The sequence below is a fragment of the Ranitomeya variabilis genome, chromosome 3 (genome assembly GCF_051348905.1).
Source record: "Ranitomeya variabilis isolate aRanVar5 chromosome 3, aRanVar5.hap1, whole genome shotgun sequence".
NCBI lineage: Eukaryota > Metazoa > Chordata > Amphibia > Anura > Dendrobatidae > Ranitomeya > Ranitomeya variabilis.
In genome coordinates, this window is record NC_135234.1 from 767577276 (window position 1) to 767595229 (window position 17954).

Here is a 17954-nt window from a genome sequence, read left to right on the forward strand (position 1 = left end):
CTATGGGGACATTATAAGAGGGGCTGTCTATGGGGACATTATACGAGGGGCTGTCTATGAGGACATTATACGAGGGGCTGTCTATGTGGACATTATAAGAGGGGCTAGCTATGGGGACAAAAGGAGCTGTCTATGATGATATTATAAGATGGGCTGCCTATGGGAACTTGACCTTCCAACAAGACAATGACCCTAAGCACACAGCAAAAATAACAAAGGAGCGGCTTCAGAACAACTCTGTGACCATTCTTGACCGACCCAGCCAGAGCCCTGACCTAAACCCAATGGAGCATCTCTGGAGGGACCTGAAAATGGCGTCCACCAACGTTCACCATCCAACCGGACGGAACTGGAGAGGATCTGCAAGGAAGAATGGCCGAGGATCCCCAAATCCAGGGGTGAAAAACTTGTTGCATCATTCCCAAGAAGACTCAGGGCTGTACTAGCTCAAAAGGGGCTTCTATCAATACTGAGCAAAGGGGCTGAAGACTTATGACCATGGCATAGTTCAGTTTTTTCTTTTTTAATAAATTTGCAAAAATTTCTACATTAGTGTTATTTTTTCAGTCAAGATCGGGTGCAGAGTGCACATTAATGAGGAAAAAAATAACTTTTTTGAATTGACCAAATGGCTGCAATGACACACAGAGGCTATGAATACTTTCCTCACCCACTGGTTATACCTATGGCTATACTCCATTTCTGTGTTAGTTTGTGTTGTTGTATACAAGTGACTGGTTCTCACAAACTCTTTTGAAGAAGCAATAAGAAATGGGCAACATTAACGACTGTATACGTAGTGGTCAGCTAATGAAACTTAGTGCAGCAGATGAAGCGCATCATGTTACTTCCCTAATAAATGGGAAGATGCACAGCAGCGCCATCAACTCAGAACCGGTAACAACCAGTGGGAACCAGCTACACTTGTCTACTGTTTGGAGAAGTCTGGCCAGAAGTGGCGTTCATGGAAGAATCGTGGCCAAACGTTAAAAAAAGTGATGAAAAGAAGTGATGGAGGTGATTGCGGTCACCAGATACTGATGATGGAGGTAACGGGCGGTCTGCAAATATTGATTTTATTTAGATTTCTCTTTGCATTTTGTTAATTGGTAAACTATTCACTCTTCTATTTTTTAAAGAATTCTTATTTTGCAGCATTTTTTTCAAACATGTCTAAAAGGTTTGCGCAGTACTGTATATATAGAAGTCATACTTGGCAAACGTTCTAGCTCATAATTATAGGTATCCGGTCAATGACTGAATCACAAGGGTATAATGATTGCAGTTCAGGTCCCACTGGGCTTGATGTTGTGCAGTGTGATTACCCGGGTGGGAAGAGATTTGGAGCGACCCTCAGAGCAGGGAGGGTATATATATATATGTGTATATGTGTATGTATATATGTGTGTATATAGACTTGAGTCATGGGATGTGACTGCTGATCTGAGATGTGGTGAGTGTGAAGAGGCGGCACAGACATTTTGTATCCACTATAACAAGATAAACAAGAATCATTCTACAAAAGAAAAACTTTTATTTTGCGTTTTGGATTGTGAATTGTTAAAAGTATTTACCAAAGCCCCTTATTGGGGAACGTCTGACAACTATTTAAAGTGTATCGCCAGCTTAAAGGGGGTGTTCACCTCTGGGGACATGACATTTTTTTTACTTAAATGCATGTAATTAGGGCTAAAAATATATTTTTTTGCAATTGGGCTTCTGTAAACATTTTGCACCTTTTACTTTTTGCAGCCTCTGGTTGCACTGTCTATTGCAATGAGTTAACTGAGAATTCGTCAGTCAGCTCGCTATGACAATCTGATGGAGGACTTTGCAGCTTTATTTGATTAGTCTTCTTCTATGGCTCGTTTCATCCGATTTATGACCGTAAACCACATCAAAGTTAAAAGTGCAGGGACACAAAGAGTCTGTAACAGCCCAAAGGTGCAATGTGTTTATGGAAACCCAATTGCAAAAATGATTGTTATCCCCAAATTCAAGCATTTAATAAAAAAAAAGTCCCAAAAGGCGGACGACCCTGTTCTAAACACTGGTGAAGAGACAATGTGGACGGAAAGTTTTAGTTTGTATTTTTTCCTTATCAGGGAAACATTGAAAAAGTTTTGGTTTTTTTCAGTTGTGAAACTTTTTTGTTGTTGTTGGAAGCGGATATAAACGTGCGTGTGTTTGTTCATCATATGAAGGTAAGACTGTGTTTTCTTTTTTTTTTTTTTCAGGAAACCAATTTATATAAAAATATTCAGTTGAAAAAAGACCAATGCAAAATTCTCTAGCACTGATACATGAGACTATGATCCGGTGGACAGGTTATTTTTTTAACTCATCCTGTTGATTAGATGGCTGCCCTAACACCTGTCCTGTCTGCATACTTTGTTTTATTCCAATAGAACATTTCTTAAAGGGATTCTCCATCACTTATCCATTCCACCCAAATGGGTGATGTATGGGACAGTTGCAGAGAGAACCATCCGATGTACAGATACACAGCTCATCTGTTCTAATTCATAGGACATCCCTCTGCATACAGCAAGAAGTCTCCACATTTAGGCAGAAGAGAGAGGAAATCCCTTTAACAAAGCACGTAGGTCCTCATCTGTGATACTAGAGACAGCAGAAATACAGGGAACAATGTGAAACTGTGCTCCTGACAAACTGCAAGTCTGACGTTTTTAAATTTTGGAATGGAAAAAGGAAGGAACAAAAATAATAGAACAGAATGACAGTGTTTGGTTTCAGCAGCCTCTATGTATCACTGCAGAATAGTAAAACAGATAGAGCAGAATGATAATGTTTGGTTTCAGCAGCCTCTATGTATCACTGAAGAATAATAAAGCAGATAGAATAGAATGACAATGTTTGGTTTCAGCAGCCTCTATGTATCACTGAAGAATAATAAAGCAGATAGAATAGAATGACAGTGTTTGGTTTCAGCAGCCTCTATGTATCACTACAGAATAATAAAACACATAGAACAGAATGATAATGTTTGGTTTCAGCAGCCTCTATGTATAACTGCAGAATAATAAAACAGAACAGAATGGCAATGTTTGCTTTCAGCTGTCTCTATGTATCACTGCAGAATAGTAAAATAGAACAGAATGACAATGTTTGGTTTCAGCAGCCTCTATGTATCACTGAAGAATAATAAAACAGAAGAGAATGACAATGTTTGTTATTAGCAGCCTTTATGTATCACTGTAGAATAAAAAAACAGATATAACAGAATGATAATGTTTGGTTTCAGCAGCCTCTATGTATCACTGCAGAATAATAAATGTGATAGAAGAGAACGACAATGTTTGGTTTCAGCAGCCTCTGTGTATCACTGCAGAATAATAAAACAGAAGAGAATGACAATGTTTGTTATTAGCAGCCTTTATGTATCACTGTAGAATTATAAAACAGATATAACAGAATGATAATGTTTGGTTTCAGCAGCCTCTATGTATCACTGCAGAATAATAAAAGTGATAGAAGAGAACGACAATGGTTTCAGCAGCCTCTGTGTATCGCTGCAGAATGAGTTGCCATTCATATCAGTTGCTGAGTGTGTCCAGCATCGTGCTCAGTACCCTTCATCTTTCTTCTTTGTCTTTGAGATGAGTAGTTTAAATATTATTACTGATCCATTAAAAAATAACTTGTTTTAATTTGTTTGTTTCTTATAAATCAATAGTACACATGAAAATAAGTAACTTTGTCATTTATCTTTTCAGAGAAATCTGCTTCTTTCTCCTCCTGGACTGATCTTTCAGTCTCAGTACAAGGGTAAAAGCTGTAAAATGTATATTCCGTGAAGACAGATGTGCACAATACTGAGATACTGTAGCTGTTGACAGTTGCTGCCTATAAGATTCTAGAGGAGAGGAGAGAAGGGAAGAGCTGGAGGAGACCCTGACATTCTGCTGCAAGTTCTCCTGAAATGACAGTTACACTTTAAAATCTATGTTTAAAAAAAAGGAAAAAAAAATTGAAATGTAACTGTTGTTTCAGGAGAACTTGAGATCGGACAAGAGAGTTGCTGCCTTTAAGATTCTATGGAGTGATAGGGGGAGGAAAATGGAGGAGTTAGAGGAGACACTGACATTCTGCTGCAAGTTCTCCTGAAATAACAGTTACACTTTAAAATCTATGTTAAAAATAAAAAAACATTTTGAAATGTAACTGTCTTTTCAGGAGAACTTGAGATTGGACAAGAGAGTTGCTGCCTTTAAGATTCTATGGAGTGATAGGGGGAGGAAAATGGAGGAGCTAGAGGAGACACTGACATTCTGCTGCAAGTTCTCCTGAAATGACAGATACACTTTAAATCTATGTTTAAAAAAAAAGGAAAAAAAAATTGAAATGTAACTGTTGTTTCAGGAGAACTTGAGATTGGACATGACATTTGCTGCCTATAAGATTCTATGGAAGGGAAGGGAATGAGGAGAAGGGAGGAGCTAGAGGAGACACTGACATTCTGCTCCTAGTTCTCTTAAAAGTTGAAATGTAACTTGTTTCAGGAGAACTTGCAGTAAAATGTCAGTGTCTCCTCCCCCTCCCCTCTACGTAGAATCTTTTAAGAACCAAGGATCATCTACTATCACAGTAATGTGACCGTCTGTCTTTCCTAAGTACAGATTTTACCCCTGAATTGTGAGCAAAGGATCAGTCCAGGAGGAGAAAGAAGCGGAGTTCTCTGATAAGATAATTTACAAAGTTGCATATTTGCATGTGTACTATTGATTTATGAAATAAAAAATAAAGCAATTGTAAAGAAAAAAAAAAAAAAAAGGGGGAATACACTGGCGCTCGGAGAGTGGAAGATGAGAAAGAGGAACGGTGGGTAAGGAATAGCTGCTGGTGATAAAACAGGGTCTGTGCGTACCCTGTGAGCTTGAGAAAAAAAGGAAATCGATAGTGTATCACCTGCGCTTGTATATATAAGCTAAATCATCCCCCGAGAATAGTATTAGGCAAATAAAGGCTTTCAGTGGTTGTACATGAGTACTTACTAGATCCCAATGCAGTATCGTGGCTGCAAATCTTTCATGTACTGGGAGTCCAGTTTACCGCTGCAGGGTGGTGAGATCGCTGAGAGTCCGGTTCACCGCTGCACAATGGCAAGATCAAAGAAGCTAGACTCACTCCACGTGAGTCAGGTCTGGTAAGAGGACGCGGGAGTCAGGTGGAAGCTGCCAGCTTCTAGCGTGCCCCGGCCGGAAGCAACGCTGAAGCGGTGGCGGCGTTGAGAAGGGGCGTGGCAGCAGTGTGATGTCACAGCTAGTGGGCGGGCGCGTATGTGGATTAACCAATCCAACGCGTTTCGAAGGATACGATCCTTCTTCGTCAGGGCTGGAGTTCCCCATAGAGCCCTGCCTCTTAAAAAGCTTCTGCTGTACCACCCCCTTTAGAAAAAATGCCCAGCGTCCCAGATTACCGTTCATCGCAAAGGGTATTAGAGGTTGCAGCGTGATTGCTATGCTAAGAGATCCATTTATTAAAATAAAAATAATATGATGTGTTGTATGATTAGTACAACTGCATAAGAATATATATGAAGGACTATTATAAATACAGGGATTAATGCAGTAAGGGTGATAGTTTGAAACTAATGGGACAACAGTAAAAAATATAATGCTATGACATAGATAAAAACTCCAATGGCATTTATTAGTGGAGTAGAAAAAATAAAATAAAATCAAGTGACACCACACCATATGAATAAGCATTGTAAAAGGAAGGCAAAAAACCAGCCCTAAAATTGGCTCAAGAAATAAATAAAAATATAAATATATGGATTAGAAACCTTCACTCAAAAGAATACGCATAAATTATATAGTACAAATGCCTAGATGGAATAAGACCGTACTTAGTACGACATATAAAAACTCCAATCAAAATTTTTTGTGGAGTAAGAAATTAATTAAAATAGGTAAGACCACTCCGTATAGATCCGTGTTTTAAAAGGGAGGGATAAAACAACCCTAAAGAATGTGTGGATTAGAAGCCCTAGCTCAAAGAATGAATAGAATATATAATATAAATACCAAGATAAAGTAAAACCGTCCCTGGGACCCAAAACAATATAGGGGTATACCTTAGTATAGATGGTTCACATTGAGATAGGTTAAAAAGCATATACCGTATTTTCCGGCGTATAAGACGACTTTTTAACCCCTAAAAATTGTCCCAAAAGTCGGGGGTCGTCTTATACGCCAGGTACGGCATGTGCAGGGAGCGATCCTGGATGTTCCCAGGGTCTGAAGGAGAGGAGACTCTCCTTCAGGCCCTGGGATCCATATTCATGTTAAAAATAAAGAATAAAAATAAAAAATATGTACATACTCACCCTTCCGAGAAGCCTGGCTCTCACCGGTGTAAGCGTCTGCCTCCGTTCCTAAGAATTGCAGCGTGGAGGACCTTCGATGACGTCACGGTCAGGTGACTGGTCACATGAGCGGTCACGGACCAATCACAGGCCAGTCACCTGACCGTGACATCATCGAGGGTCCTTCATGCTGCATTTCTTAGGAACGGAGGCAGATGCTTACACCGGTAAGAGCCAGGCTTCTCGGAAGGGTGAGTATATACATATTTTTTATTTTTATTCTTTATTTTTAACATGAATATGGATCCCAGGGCCTGAAGGAGAGTCTCCTCTCCTTCAGACCCTGGGAACCACACGCTGTATAAGATGACTGGGCATATAAGATGACCCCCGTCTTATACAGCGGGCATATCCCAAATTCCATATTTTATATGGAAAAGTTGGGGGTCGTCTTATACGCCCAGTCGTCTTATACACCAGAAAATACGGTAACTCAATTTCATGATTCAGTCCTCTAGGGGCCAAGCTATCCAGCATATAAATCCATTTAGACTCGACCCTAGACATGGCTTTAAGAAAATCACCGCCTCTTGGGTTTTGCTTGACCAACTGGATTCCAAAAAAACGAATCCCTCCACAAGATTTGTTGTGTTTTTCTAAAAAATGGCGGGACAAAGGGTGACCTTTAAAGCCCTTCTGAATGTTGTCAAGATGTTCCTTGATCCTGACCTTAAGAGGTCTCTTGGTTCGGCCTACGTAAATCATATTGCACGGGCACTGTAGTATATAGATTACTCCCATTGATTCACATGTAATGGAGTTTTTAATATGAAATTGAGTAATACCACTGAAGTCTGTGAATGTGGTTTGAACCCCCTTGTCCCTAGATGTGCGTATGCAGCATGAACATCTGCCGCATGGCCTGAAACCCCACCTTAAGGGGTCTGATGATTGTACAGGTGCCGCTTCCCTGGCAAGAATTGGTTTTGTTGTTGGTGCCAAGAGAAGGCCCAGATTTTGTGCCTTAGTATACACAAATCTTGGGTTATTGGGTATTAGGCCTCCAATGCTTTTATCACATTGAAGAATGGGCCAGTATTTTTTAACTATATTTATAAATTTTTTGTGCCCTGCATGAAATTGTGTAATTATAGGTAAGTTCTTTAATTGTGCCTGAATATCCTGAGGATTATTAGTTGTTTTAACTTTATGAACAAGACTTTCTCTAGATATACGGCTAACAGCTTGTTGAGCCGTATTGAGGGTTTGTATATTATAGCCTTTGGCTTCAAACTGTTTGGTGATGTATGTAGACTCCTCATAATAGTCCTTCAGGTCAGTGCAATTCCTCCTAATACGAGTGTATTGTCCACGGGGAATATTGGTAAGCCAAATTGGGAGATGACAGCTCGTTAGATGTATGAAGCTGTTTGAATGTTAAAAAAATCACTGAAAAATCATACACAAAAAATTTTCAATCTCAGCTCGTACCAACTAACCCCTAGTGAAATCAAACTTCTTCAAAAAGGTTTAAAATTTGCCCCTGTAGCATCGGCTAACCCCTTTCATTTATACGTCAGTATTAAAAAGTTCATGCGCAATTTAGCTTTGAAAAAATATTTTTTAAAAAAGCAACCTATTAGCAATATAACTCAAGCACCTGCAATTAACATCCAGGAGTATTTGCATACAAACTTAGCACCACAATCTTCTTTTAATCCTATCAACGAGTATTCCAGTGCTTTTCGGTCTTTTGAAACTATGATCACAGCAGATCTACGAAAATCCTATAAAAATAATCCCAAGCATATTTCATTTAACCTAAGCACTAGCGAAAATAGATCTATCATAAATCTCCAAAACAATCATGCCATTGTCATCCGCCCAGCTGATAAGGGTGGGGGAATTGTGGTTCTAGACAGCACCACATACCATAATGAATCACTGAGACTCTTAAATGACGCGGTCACTTATAAAAAACTAAGCTCCAACCCTACTGTAAATTATATAAAAAAACTTAATATTCTAGCCCAAAAGGGTAAAACCTTAGGGATATTGAACAAAAAGGAGTTTCAGTTCATTAACAATCAAAAACCCACTACAGCTATGTTTTACCATATACCCAAAATTCACAAGGATGCCACCAACCCTCCAGGTCGCCCAATTATATCAGGGATTAATTGCTTGACCGCGAACTTGTCTAAATATGTCGATTTACACTTACAAAAATGTATGTCCTTAATTCCAGCGTATCTGAAGGACACCACCCACACTATTCAAGTTTTGGAACCCGTAATGTGGCAAAGCAATTATATTTTGGGAACTTTAGATATTAAATCCCCCTATACGGTAATAAACCATAAAAAAGGATGTGAGTCAGCTAATTTTTTCCTGCATACCCTGGGGCTATACCATGAAGCCCAGATTAAATTTATAACTGATAGTATTAGGTTCATATTGGAACATAATTTCTTCCAATATGAGAAGCAGTACTACCTGCAAACGTGGGGCACCGCAATGGGCACACGTTTTGCGCCTAGTTACGCCAATCTATACGTGGGGTATTGGGAACACCAACATATAAACAAGGAAGGCGTACTACACCCAGGATTAAAATTCTGGCGTCGTTTCATCAACGACATTCTGTTTATTTGGGAGGGATCTACAACTGAACTCAATTCCTTCATTGTAAACCTAAATAACAACCAATTTGGTTTGGAATTTACCCCGACCATCAGTAATTCCCAGATTAATTTCTTGGACCTTACAATTTATGTGGAACACGGACAACTGAAAACTAAGTGTTTCCGCAAACCAGTAGATTCAAACAGCTTCATACATCTAACGAGCTGTCATCTCCCAATTTGGCTTACCAATATTCCCCGTGGACAATACACTCGTATTAGGAGGAATTGCACTGACCTGAAGGACTATTATGAGGAGTCTACATACATCACCAAACAGTTTGAAGCCAAAGGCTATAATATACAAACCCTCAATACGGCTCAACAAGCTGTTAGCCGTATATCTAGAGAAAGTCTTGTTCATAAAGTTAAAACAACTAATAATCCTCAGGATATTCAGGCACAGTTAAAGAACTTACCTATAATTACACAATTTCATGCAGGGCACAAAAAATTTATAAAGATAGTTAAAAAATACTGGCCCATTCTTCAATGTGATAAAAGCATTGGAGGCCTAATACCCAATAACCCAAGATTTGTGTATACTAAGGCACAAAATCTGGGCCTTCTCTTGGCACCAACAACAAAACCAATTCTTGCCAGGGAAGCGGCACCTGTACAATCATCAGACCCCTTAAGGTGGGGTTTCAGGCCATGCGGCAGATGTTCATGCTGCATACGCACATCTAGGGACAAGGGGGTTCAAACCACATTCACAGACTCCAGTGGTATTACTCAATTTCATATTAAAAACTCCATTACATGTGAATCAATGGGAGTAATCTATATACTACAGTGCCCGTGCAATATGATTTACGTAGGCCGAACCAAGAGACCTCTTAAGGTCAGGATCAAGGAACATCTTGACAACATTCAGAAGGGCTTTAAAGGTCACCCTTTGTCCCGCCATTTTTTAGAAAAACACAACAAATCTTGTGGAGGGATTCGTTTTTTTGGAATCCAGTTGGTCAAGCAAAACCCAAGAGGCGGTGATTTTCTTAAAGCCATGTCTAGGGTCGAGTCTAAATGGATTTATATGCTGGATAGCTTGGCCCCTAGAGGACTGAATCATGAAATTGAGTTATATGCTTTTTAACCTATCTCAATGTGAACCATCTATACTAAGGTATACCCCTATATTGTTTTGGGTCCCAGGGACGGTTTTACTTTATCTTGGTAGTTATATTATATATTCTATTCATTCTTTGAGCTAGGGCTTCTAATCCACACATTCTTTAGGGTTGTTTTATCCCTCCCTTTTAAAACACGGATCTATACGGAGTGGTCTTACCTATTTTAATTAATTTCTTACTCCACAAAAAATTTTGATTGGAGTTTTTATATGTCGTACTAAGTACGGTCTTATTCCATCTAGGCATTTGTACTATATAATTTATGCGTATTTTTTTGAGTGAAGGTTTCTAATCCATATATTTATATTTTTATTTATTTCTTGAGCCAATTTTAGGGCTGGTTTTTTGACTTCCTTTTACAATGCTTATTCATATGGTGTGGTGTCACTTGATTTTATTTTATTTTTTCTACTCCACTAATAAATGCCATTGGAGTTTTTATCTATGTCATAGCATTATATTTTTTAGTGTTGTCCCATTAGTTTCAAACTATCACCCTTACTGCATTAATCCCTGTATTTATAATAGTCCTTCATATATATTCTTATGCAGTTGTACTAATCATACAACACATCATATTATTTTTATTTTAATAAATGGATCTCTTAGCATAGCAATCACGCTGCAACCTCTAATACCCTTTGCGATGAACGGTAATCTGGGACGCTGGGCATTTTTTCTAAAGGGGGTGGCACAGCAGAAGCTTTTTAAGAGGCAGGGCTCTATGGGGAACTCCAGCCCTGACGAAGAAGGATCGTATCCTTCGAAACGCGTTGGATTGGTTAATCCACATACGCGCCCGCCCACTAGCTGTGACGTCACACTGCTGCCACGCCCCTTCTCAACGCCGCCACCGCTTCAGCGTTGCTTCCGGCCGGGGCACGCTAGAAGCTGGCAGCTTCCACCTGACTCCCGCGTCCTCTTACCAGACCTGACTCACGTGGAGTGAGTCTAGCTTCTTTGATCTTGCCATCGTGCAGCGGTGAACCGGACTCTCAGCGATCTCACCACCCTGCAGCGGTAAACTGGACTCCCAGTACATGAAAGATTTGCAGCCACGATACTGCATTGGGATCTAGTAAGTACTCATGTACAACCACTGAAAGCCTTTATTTGCCTAATACTATTCTCGGGGGATGATTTAGCTTATATATACAAGCGCAGGTGATACACTATCGATTTCCTTTTTTTCTCAAGCTCACAGGGTACGCACAGACCCTGTTTTATCACCAGCAGCTATTCCTTACCCACCGTTCCTCTTTCTCATCTTCCACTCTCCGAGCGCCAGTGTATTCCCCCTTTTTTTTTTTCTTTACAATTGGTCTAGTTTCTGTGCAATCCACACGCAGGCAGCTCGGTTATGGCTATAGACGCCCTCATACATGATAGGGACTTTCGCCGTAGATATATACTAACACAGTTCTCCCAACATAAACTTTCAACTAACGAGCATGATCAAGTCAAAACTTTATTAAAATCACTAGAAAAACAATTGACCAATGAAATGCGGAATCTTTGGGAGATTGCCTCACTAGAAAAATATGCAGAAGCAGGCATTGTCCCAAAGGGCCTTGTTATTCAAAAGACCCTTGCAGGCGATTTTGGGGATCCTGAAATTCAAAGTGAGTGGGAATCTCTATTCAGAAATTTCTCTAGTCAAGCTCTCAATTTTATTATTGAGAAACGCCGTACCAACCTTAAAGGGATCAGCCAATCGGTTACACAACTCTTTGAGCAATTAAAATCATATAATCATATCGAAGATCTGCATGACCTCACTTCTAACATCATGTACAGGCTCAAAGAAAGAGAAAAAGAAATTATCACCAAAAAAATGAAAAAATTCTCAAGGGACAATCTACCTTTTGAAAATGTAAGACCTATGAATCAATATAGTGAACCTATTCCCAGTTCAGATAGTCATTTTATCACATTGGACGAATACAACTCTACTCCAGCTAATCACCTAGAGGACATCTCTTTGGTATTTTCTACTTATACAAATACGAACTCTACTCAGTATACGCCTGTGTCGGTCCGTACCAAGACTGACTATGGCATTGAGTTGTCTAATTCTCCAGCTAATGAATCAGTCATAAATCCATTTAATAATGAAGTAAATTCTTCAACAATTATGCCTATCCCTGAGGAAAATATCCAAATCCCCATAACTAATAGGTTCTCTCAGTTATCCACAATGATGGATGATTCTGAGGCTATAGCTGAATGGGAACAACCAACCACAAGTACCAATGGTGACACTTCCCACCAAGTTCCAATGAGCAAATCCAATTCAAAATTTCCTACTAAAACGTACCTCAGGCATAAACAAGCACCAGTTTCAATTTCAAGGAAAATACCAAATCGAATGCTCAATGGCACTAATAGGGTCTGTAATATCAGGACCAATAAAACTGTACAATCCACAATCAAACGGGATTTTTTCCAGGCCCCAAATTCAAAACCAAAAGAGGCAAGAGGGGTGGGCAACTCGCCAAAAAGAAAATGTTAAAAAAATCACTGAAAAATCATACACAAAAAATTTTCAATCTCAGCTCGTACCAACTAACCCCTAGTGAAATCAAACTTCTTCAAAAAGGTTTAAAATTTGCCCCTGTAGCATCGGCTAACCCCTTTCATTTATACGTCAGTATTAAAAAGTTCATGCGCAATTTAGCTTTGAAAAAATATTTTTTAAAAAAGCAACCTATTAGCAATATAACTCAAGCACCTGCAATTAACATCCAGGAGTATTTGCATACAAACTTAGCACCACAATCTTCTTTTAATCCTATCAACGAGTATTCCAGTGCTTTTCGGTCTTTTGAAACTATGATCACAGCAGATCTACGAAAATCCTATAAAAATAATCCCAAGCATATTTCATTTAACCTAAGCACTAGCGAAAATAGATCTATCATAAATCTCCAAAACAATCATGCCATTGTCATCCGCCCAGCTGATAAGGGTGGGGGAATTGTGGTTCTAGACAGCACCACATACCATAATGAATCACTGAGACTCTTAAATGACGCGGTCACTTATAAAAAACTAAGCTCCAACCCTACTGTAAATTATATAAAAAAACTTAATATTCTAGCCCAAAAGGGTAAAACCTTAGGGATATTGAACAAAAAGGAGTTTCAGTTCATTAACAATCAAAAACCCACTACAGCTACGTTTTACCATATACCCAAAATTCACAAGGATGCCACCAACCCTCCAGGTCGCCCAATTATATCAGGGATTAATTGCTTGACCGCGAACTTGTCTAAATATGTCGATTTACACTTACAAAAATGTATGTCCTTAATTCCAGCGTATCTGAAGGACACCACCCACACTATTCAAGTTTTGGAACCCGTAATGTGGCAAAGCAATTATATTTTGGGAACTTTAGATATTAAATCCCTCTATACGGTAATAAACCATAAAAAAGGATGTGAGTCAGCTAATTTTTTCCTGCATACCCTGGGGCTATACCATGAAGCCCAGATTAAATTTATAACTGATAGTATTAGGTTCATATTGGAACATAATTTCTTCCAATATGAGAAGCAGTACTACCTGCAAACGTGGGGCACCGCAATGGGCACACGTTTTGCGCCTAGTTACGCCAATCTATACGTGGGGTATTGGGAACACCAACATATAAACAAGGAAGGCGTACTACACCCAGGATTAAAATTCTGGCGTCGTTTCATCGACGACATTCTGTTTATTTGGGAGGGATCTACAACTGAACTCAATTCCTTCATTGTAAACCTAAATAACAACCAATTTGGTTTGGAATTTACCCCGACCATCAGTAATTCCCAGATTAATTTCTTGGACCTTACAATTTATGTGGAACACGGACAACTGAAAACTAAGTGTTTCCGCAAACCAGTAGATTCAAACAGCTTCATACATCTAACGAGCTGTCATCTCCCAATTTGGCTTACCAATATTCCCCGTGGACAATACACTCGTATTAGGAGGAATTGCACTGACCTGAAGGACTATTATGAGGAGTCTACATACATCACCAAACAGTTTGAAGCCAAAGGCTATAATATACAAACCCTCAATACGGCTCAACAAGCTGTTAGCCGTATATCTAGAGAAAGTCTTGTTCATAAAGTTAAAACAACTAATAATCCTCAGGATATTCAGGCACAATTAAAGAACTTACCTATAATTACACAATTTCATGCAGGGCACAAAAAATTTATAAAGATAGTTAAAAAATACTGGCCCATTCTTCAATGTGATAAAAGCATTGGAGGCCTAATACCCAATAACCCAAGATTTGTGTATACTAAGGCACAAAATCTGGGCCTTCTCTTGGCACCAACAACAAAACCAATTCTTGCCAGGGAAGCGGCACCTGTACAATCATCAGACCCCTTAAGGTGGGGTTTCAGGCCATGCGGCAGATGTTCATGCTGCATACGCACATCTAGGGACAAGGGGGTTCAAACCACATTCACAGACTCCAGTGGTATTACTCAATTTCATATTAAAAACTCCATTACATGTGAATCAATGGGAGTAATCTATATACTACAGTGCCCGTGCAATATGATTTACGTAGGCCGAACCAAGAGACCTCTTAAGGTCAGGATCAAGGAACATCTTGACAACATTCAGAAGGGCTTTAAAGGTCACCCTTTGTCCCGCCATTTTTTAGAAAAACACAACAAATCTTGTGGAGGGATTCGTTTTTTTGGAATCCAGTTGGTCAAGCAAAACCCAAGAGGCGGTGATTTTCTTAAAGCCATGTCTAGGGTCGAGTCTAAATGGATTTATATGCTGGATAGCTTGGCCCCTAGAGGACTGAATCATGAAATTGAGTTATATGCTTTTTAACCTATCTCAATGTGAACCATCTATACTAAGGTATACCCCTATATTGTTTTGGGTCCCAGGGACGGTTTTACTTTATCTTGGTATTTATATTATATATTCTATTCATTCTTTGAGCTAGGGCTTCTAATCCACACATTCTTTAGGGTTGTTTTATCCCTCCCTTTTAAAACACGGATCTATACGGAGTGGTCTTACCTATTTTAATTAATTTCTTACTCCACAAAAAATTTTGATTGGAGTTTTTATATGTCGTACTAAGTACGGTCTTATTCCATCTAGGCATTTGTACTATATAATTTATGCGTATTCTTTTGAGTGAAGGTTTCTAATCCATATATTTATATTTTTATTTATTTCTTGAGCCAATTTTAGGGCTGGTTTTTTGCCTTCCTTTTACAATGCTTATTCATATGGTGTGGTGTCACTTGATTTTATTTTATTTTTTCTACTCCACTAATAAATGCCATTGGAGTTTTTATCTATGTCATAGCATTATATTTTTTAGTGTTGTCCCATTAGTTTCAAACTATCACCCTTACTGCATTAATCCCTGTATTTATAATAGTCCTTCATATATATTCTTATGCAGTTGTACTAATCATACAACACATCATATTATTTTTATTTTAATAAATGGATCTCTTAGCATAGCAATCACGCTGCAACCTCTAATACCCTTTGCGATGAACGGTAATCTGGGACGCTGGGCATTTTTTCTAAAGGGGGTGGTACAGCAGAAGCTTTTTAAGAGGCAGGGCTCTATGGGGAACTCCAGCCCTGACGAAGAAGGATCGTATCCTTCGAAACGCGTTGGATTGGTTAATCCACATACGCGCCCGCCCACTAGCTGTGACGTCACACTGCTGCCACGCCCCTTCTCAACGCCGCCACCGCTTCAGCGTTGCTTCCGGCCGGGGCACGCTAGAAGCTGGCAGCTTCCACCTGACTCCCGCATCCTCTTACCAGACCTGACTCACGTGGAGTGAGTCTAGCTTCTTTGATCTTGCCATCGTGCAGCGGTGAACCGGACTCTCAGCGATCTCACCACCCTGCAGCGGTAAACTGGACTCCCAGTACATGAAAGATTTGCAGCCACGATACTGCATTGGGATCTAGTAAGTACTCATGTACAACCACTGAAAGCCTTTATTTGCCTAATACTATTCTCGGGGGATGATTTAGCTTATATATACAAGCGCAGGTGATACACTATCGATTTCCTTTTTTTCTCAAAAAATAAAGCAATGCTGACTCTTTACACATAATAGTTGCGTTCCTCCACATCAGGTCTCCAAAAGTCTTCTCAACTGGACTCTTCACTTTTTACAGTCTGCTGTGTGCATCCATCAGTAAAGTTAGGAATAATCAGCACAAGTGAAGAAGGCTCCAACCAGGGGAGACAGCAGAACCATATAGGGTCCACTAACACTACAATAACTCATCACTATGCTTTTGAGGTGGTAGTGGCCCTCATACCTTTTGGGCCCCTATGCGGCTGCACAGGTTGCACCAATGGTATGTCCGTCTTTGTTTCCCTCCATAAACTCTTCTTCATACTTATGCCCAACACAGAACACCTTGTCCTTGAATTATTTACAGAATTGTTTTATACTATGAATGCTTTTTATTTTTCCAAACTTTTTGTATTGCTTTTTTTTTTTCATTTTATTTCTTTTTTTCTGAATTTCAGATGAATTTCACAAGTGGTCAAGCAAATTCAACCAAAGTGTCTTCCCAGCTGAGTATGAACCTAGAGGTCCTGAGAACAAGTGTTTTTATCCCGACGTTCCTCTGCTTCTTTTTCTTCTTGTATTTCATCGCTGTGATGTTGAGCATCTTCTTCAAGAGTCCGAGTGCTCGGGAAAGTGCCCGCTATGTCCTGTTTGCCCACATGCTTATTAATGACACTGTGTATCTCGCTCTTGGAATTTTTCTCTTTGCGTTTTACTTTTATCCAATCACTTTTCCCGTGCCCTTCTGTTACCTTCTTGTCATCATGTCTTCGACGACTCTGAAGGTCACGCCATTCAACCTTGCAGCCATGTCCTTGGAGCGCTACATAGCCATATGCTACCCGCTAAGACACAGAGAGTTCTGCACAGTGCACAGGTGCGGTATCGCTATTTTGGTCATGTGGACCATAGTCCTGATTCCCCACATTGTGGACGTCATTATTCTCATCTTTTCGGTTGAGAGAGCCTATTTCCTACTTTATTTAAAATGTGGCCGAATAAATCTTGGATTCACCCCGGCACAGGAAATTATTCGAGTTTTTTCAAATGCTTTTACTTTTTCCTTGGCTGGTCTAATCATTATATTCACCTATGCCAAGATCATGATGGTGGCTGTGAAGATGAACTCCGGTAAAGCCTCAGCCTCCAAAGCTGGGAAAACAATCACACTCCACGCGTTTCAGCTCCTGCTGTGCATGACGTCTCTTACCTACAGAATTGTGGAAATGCAGTTCTTAGATAATATAGTACTGCTGGCCGTCATCAATTTTTGCTTTTTCATGTGTCTTCCGAGGCTTATTAGTCCTTTGATATACGGTATAAGGGATGAGCTTTTCTCTAGTAACATGAAAAAATATTTTTTGTGCAACTGGCTGAAGATGTCTTTTAGAAAGTCTTAAAACTAAAAGGCAATATTGATTATAAAGTGGAGATTGTGGTGATTTTTCCATAGTCAAATAAAGGATTTCTACCAAAAACTCACTTTAATGTGTTTTGCAAGATGTTGACGGCACCTTGTTGGAGTCTTTCTTCTGATCGAGCACGTTCTGATCTACAGGAAGGCCAAAATCCAACCAGTACATAGAAGTGGTCCTTTAAATGGATAAATTCAGTACAGACTTTAAGGGGGTGAATAGTTATGCACACTGATGTTTTTAGCTGTTTTGTCCTATTTGTTTGCTTCACAAGAAAAAGAGAAACAAATGTACAGTTGTAGGTATGT

The 17954-nt window shown here is 39.5% G+C and overlaps 1 protein-coding gene across 1 annotated transcript; it reads left to right on the plus strand.

Moving 5' to 3' along the window:
* Positions 1-16399: 16399 nt before the first annotated feature.
* Positions 16400-17688, plus strand: LOC143818617 (odorant receptor 131-2-like). Its single transcript, XM_077299873.1, has one exon. It carries the CDS (start codon positions 16690-16692, stop codon positions 17629-17631), a length of 942 nt encoding a protein of 313 aa, XP_077155988.1. The 5' UTR covers positions 16400-16689; the 3' UTR covers positions 17632-17688.
* The last annotated feature ends 266 nt before the right edge of the window (positions 17689-17954 follow it).

What these genes read in the sequence shown, in the direction of transcription:
- LOC143818617 (XM_077299873.1), top strand. Translation starts at nt 16,690, where the DNA reads ATGAATTTCACAAGTGGTCAAGCAAATTCAACCAAAGTGTCTTCCCAG.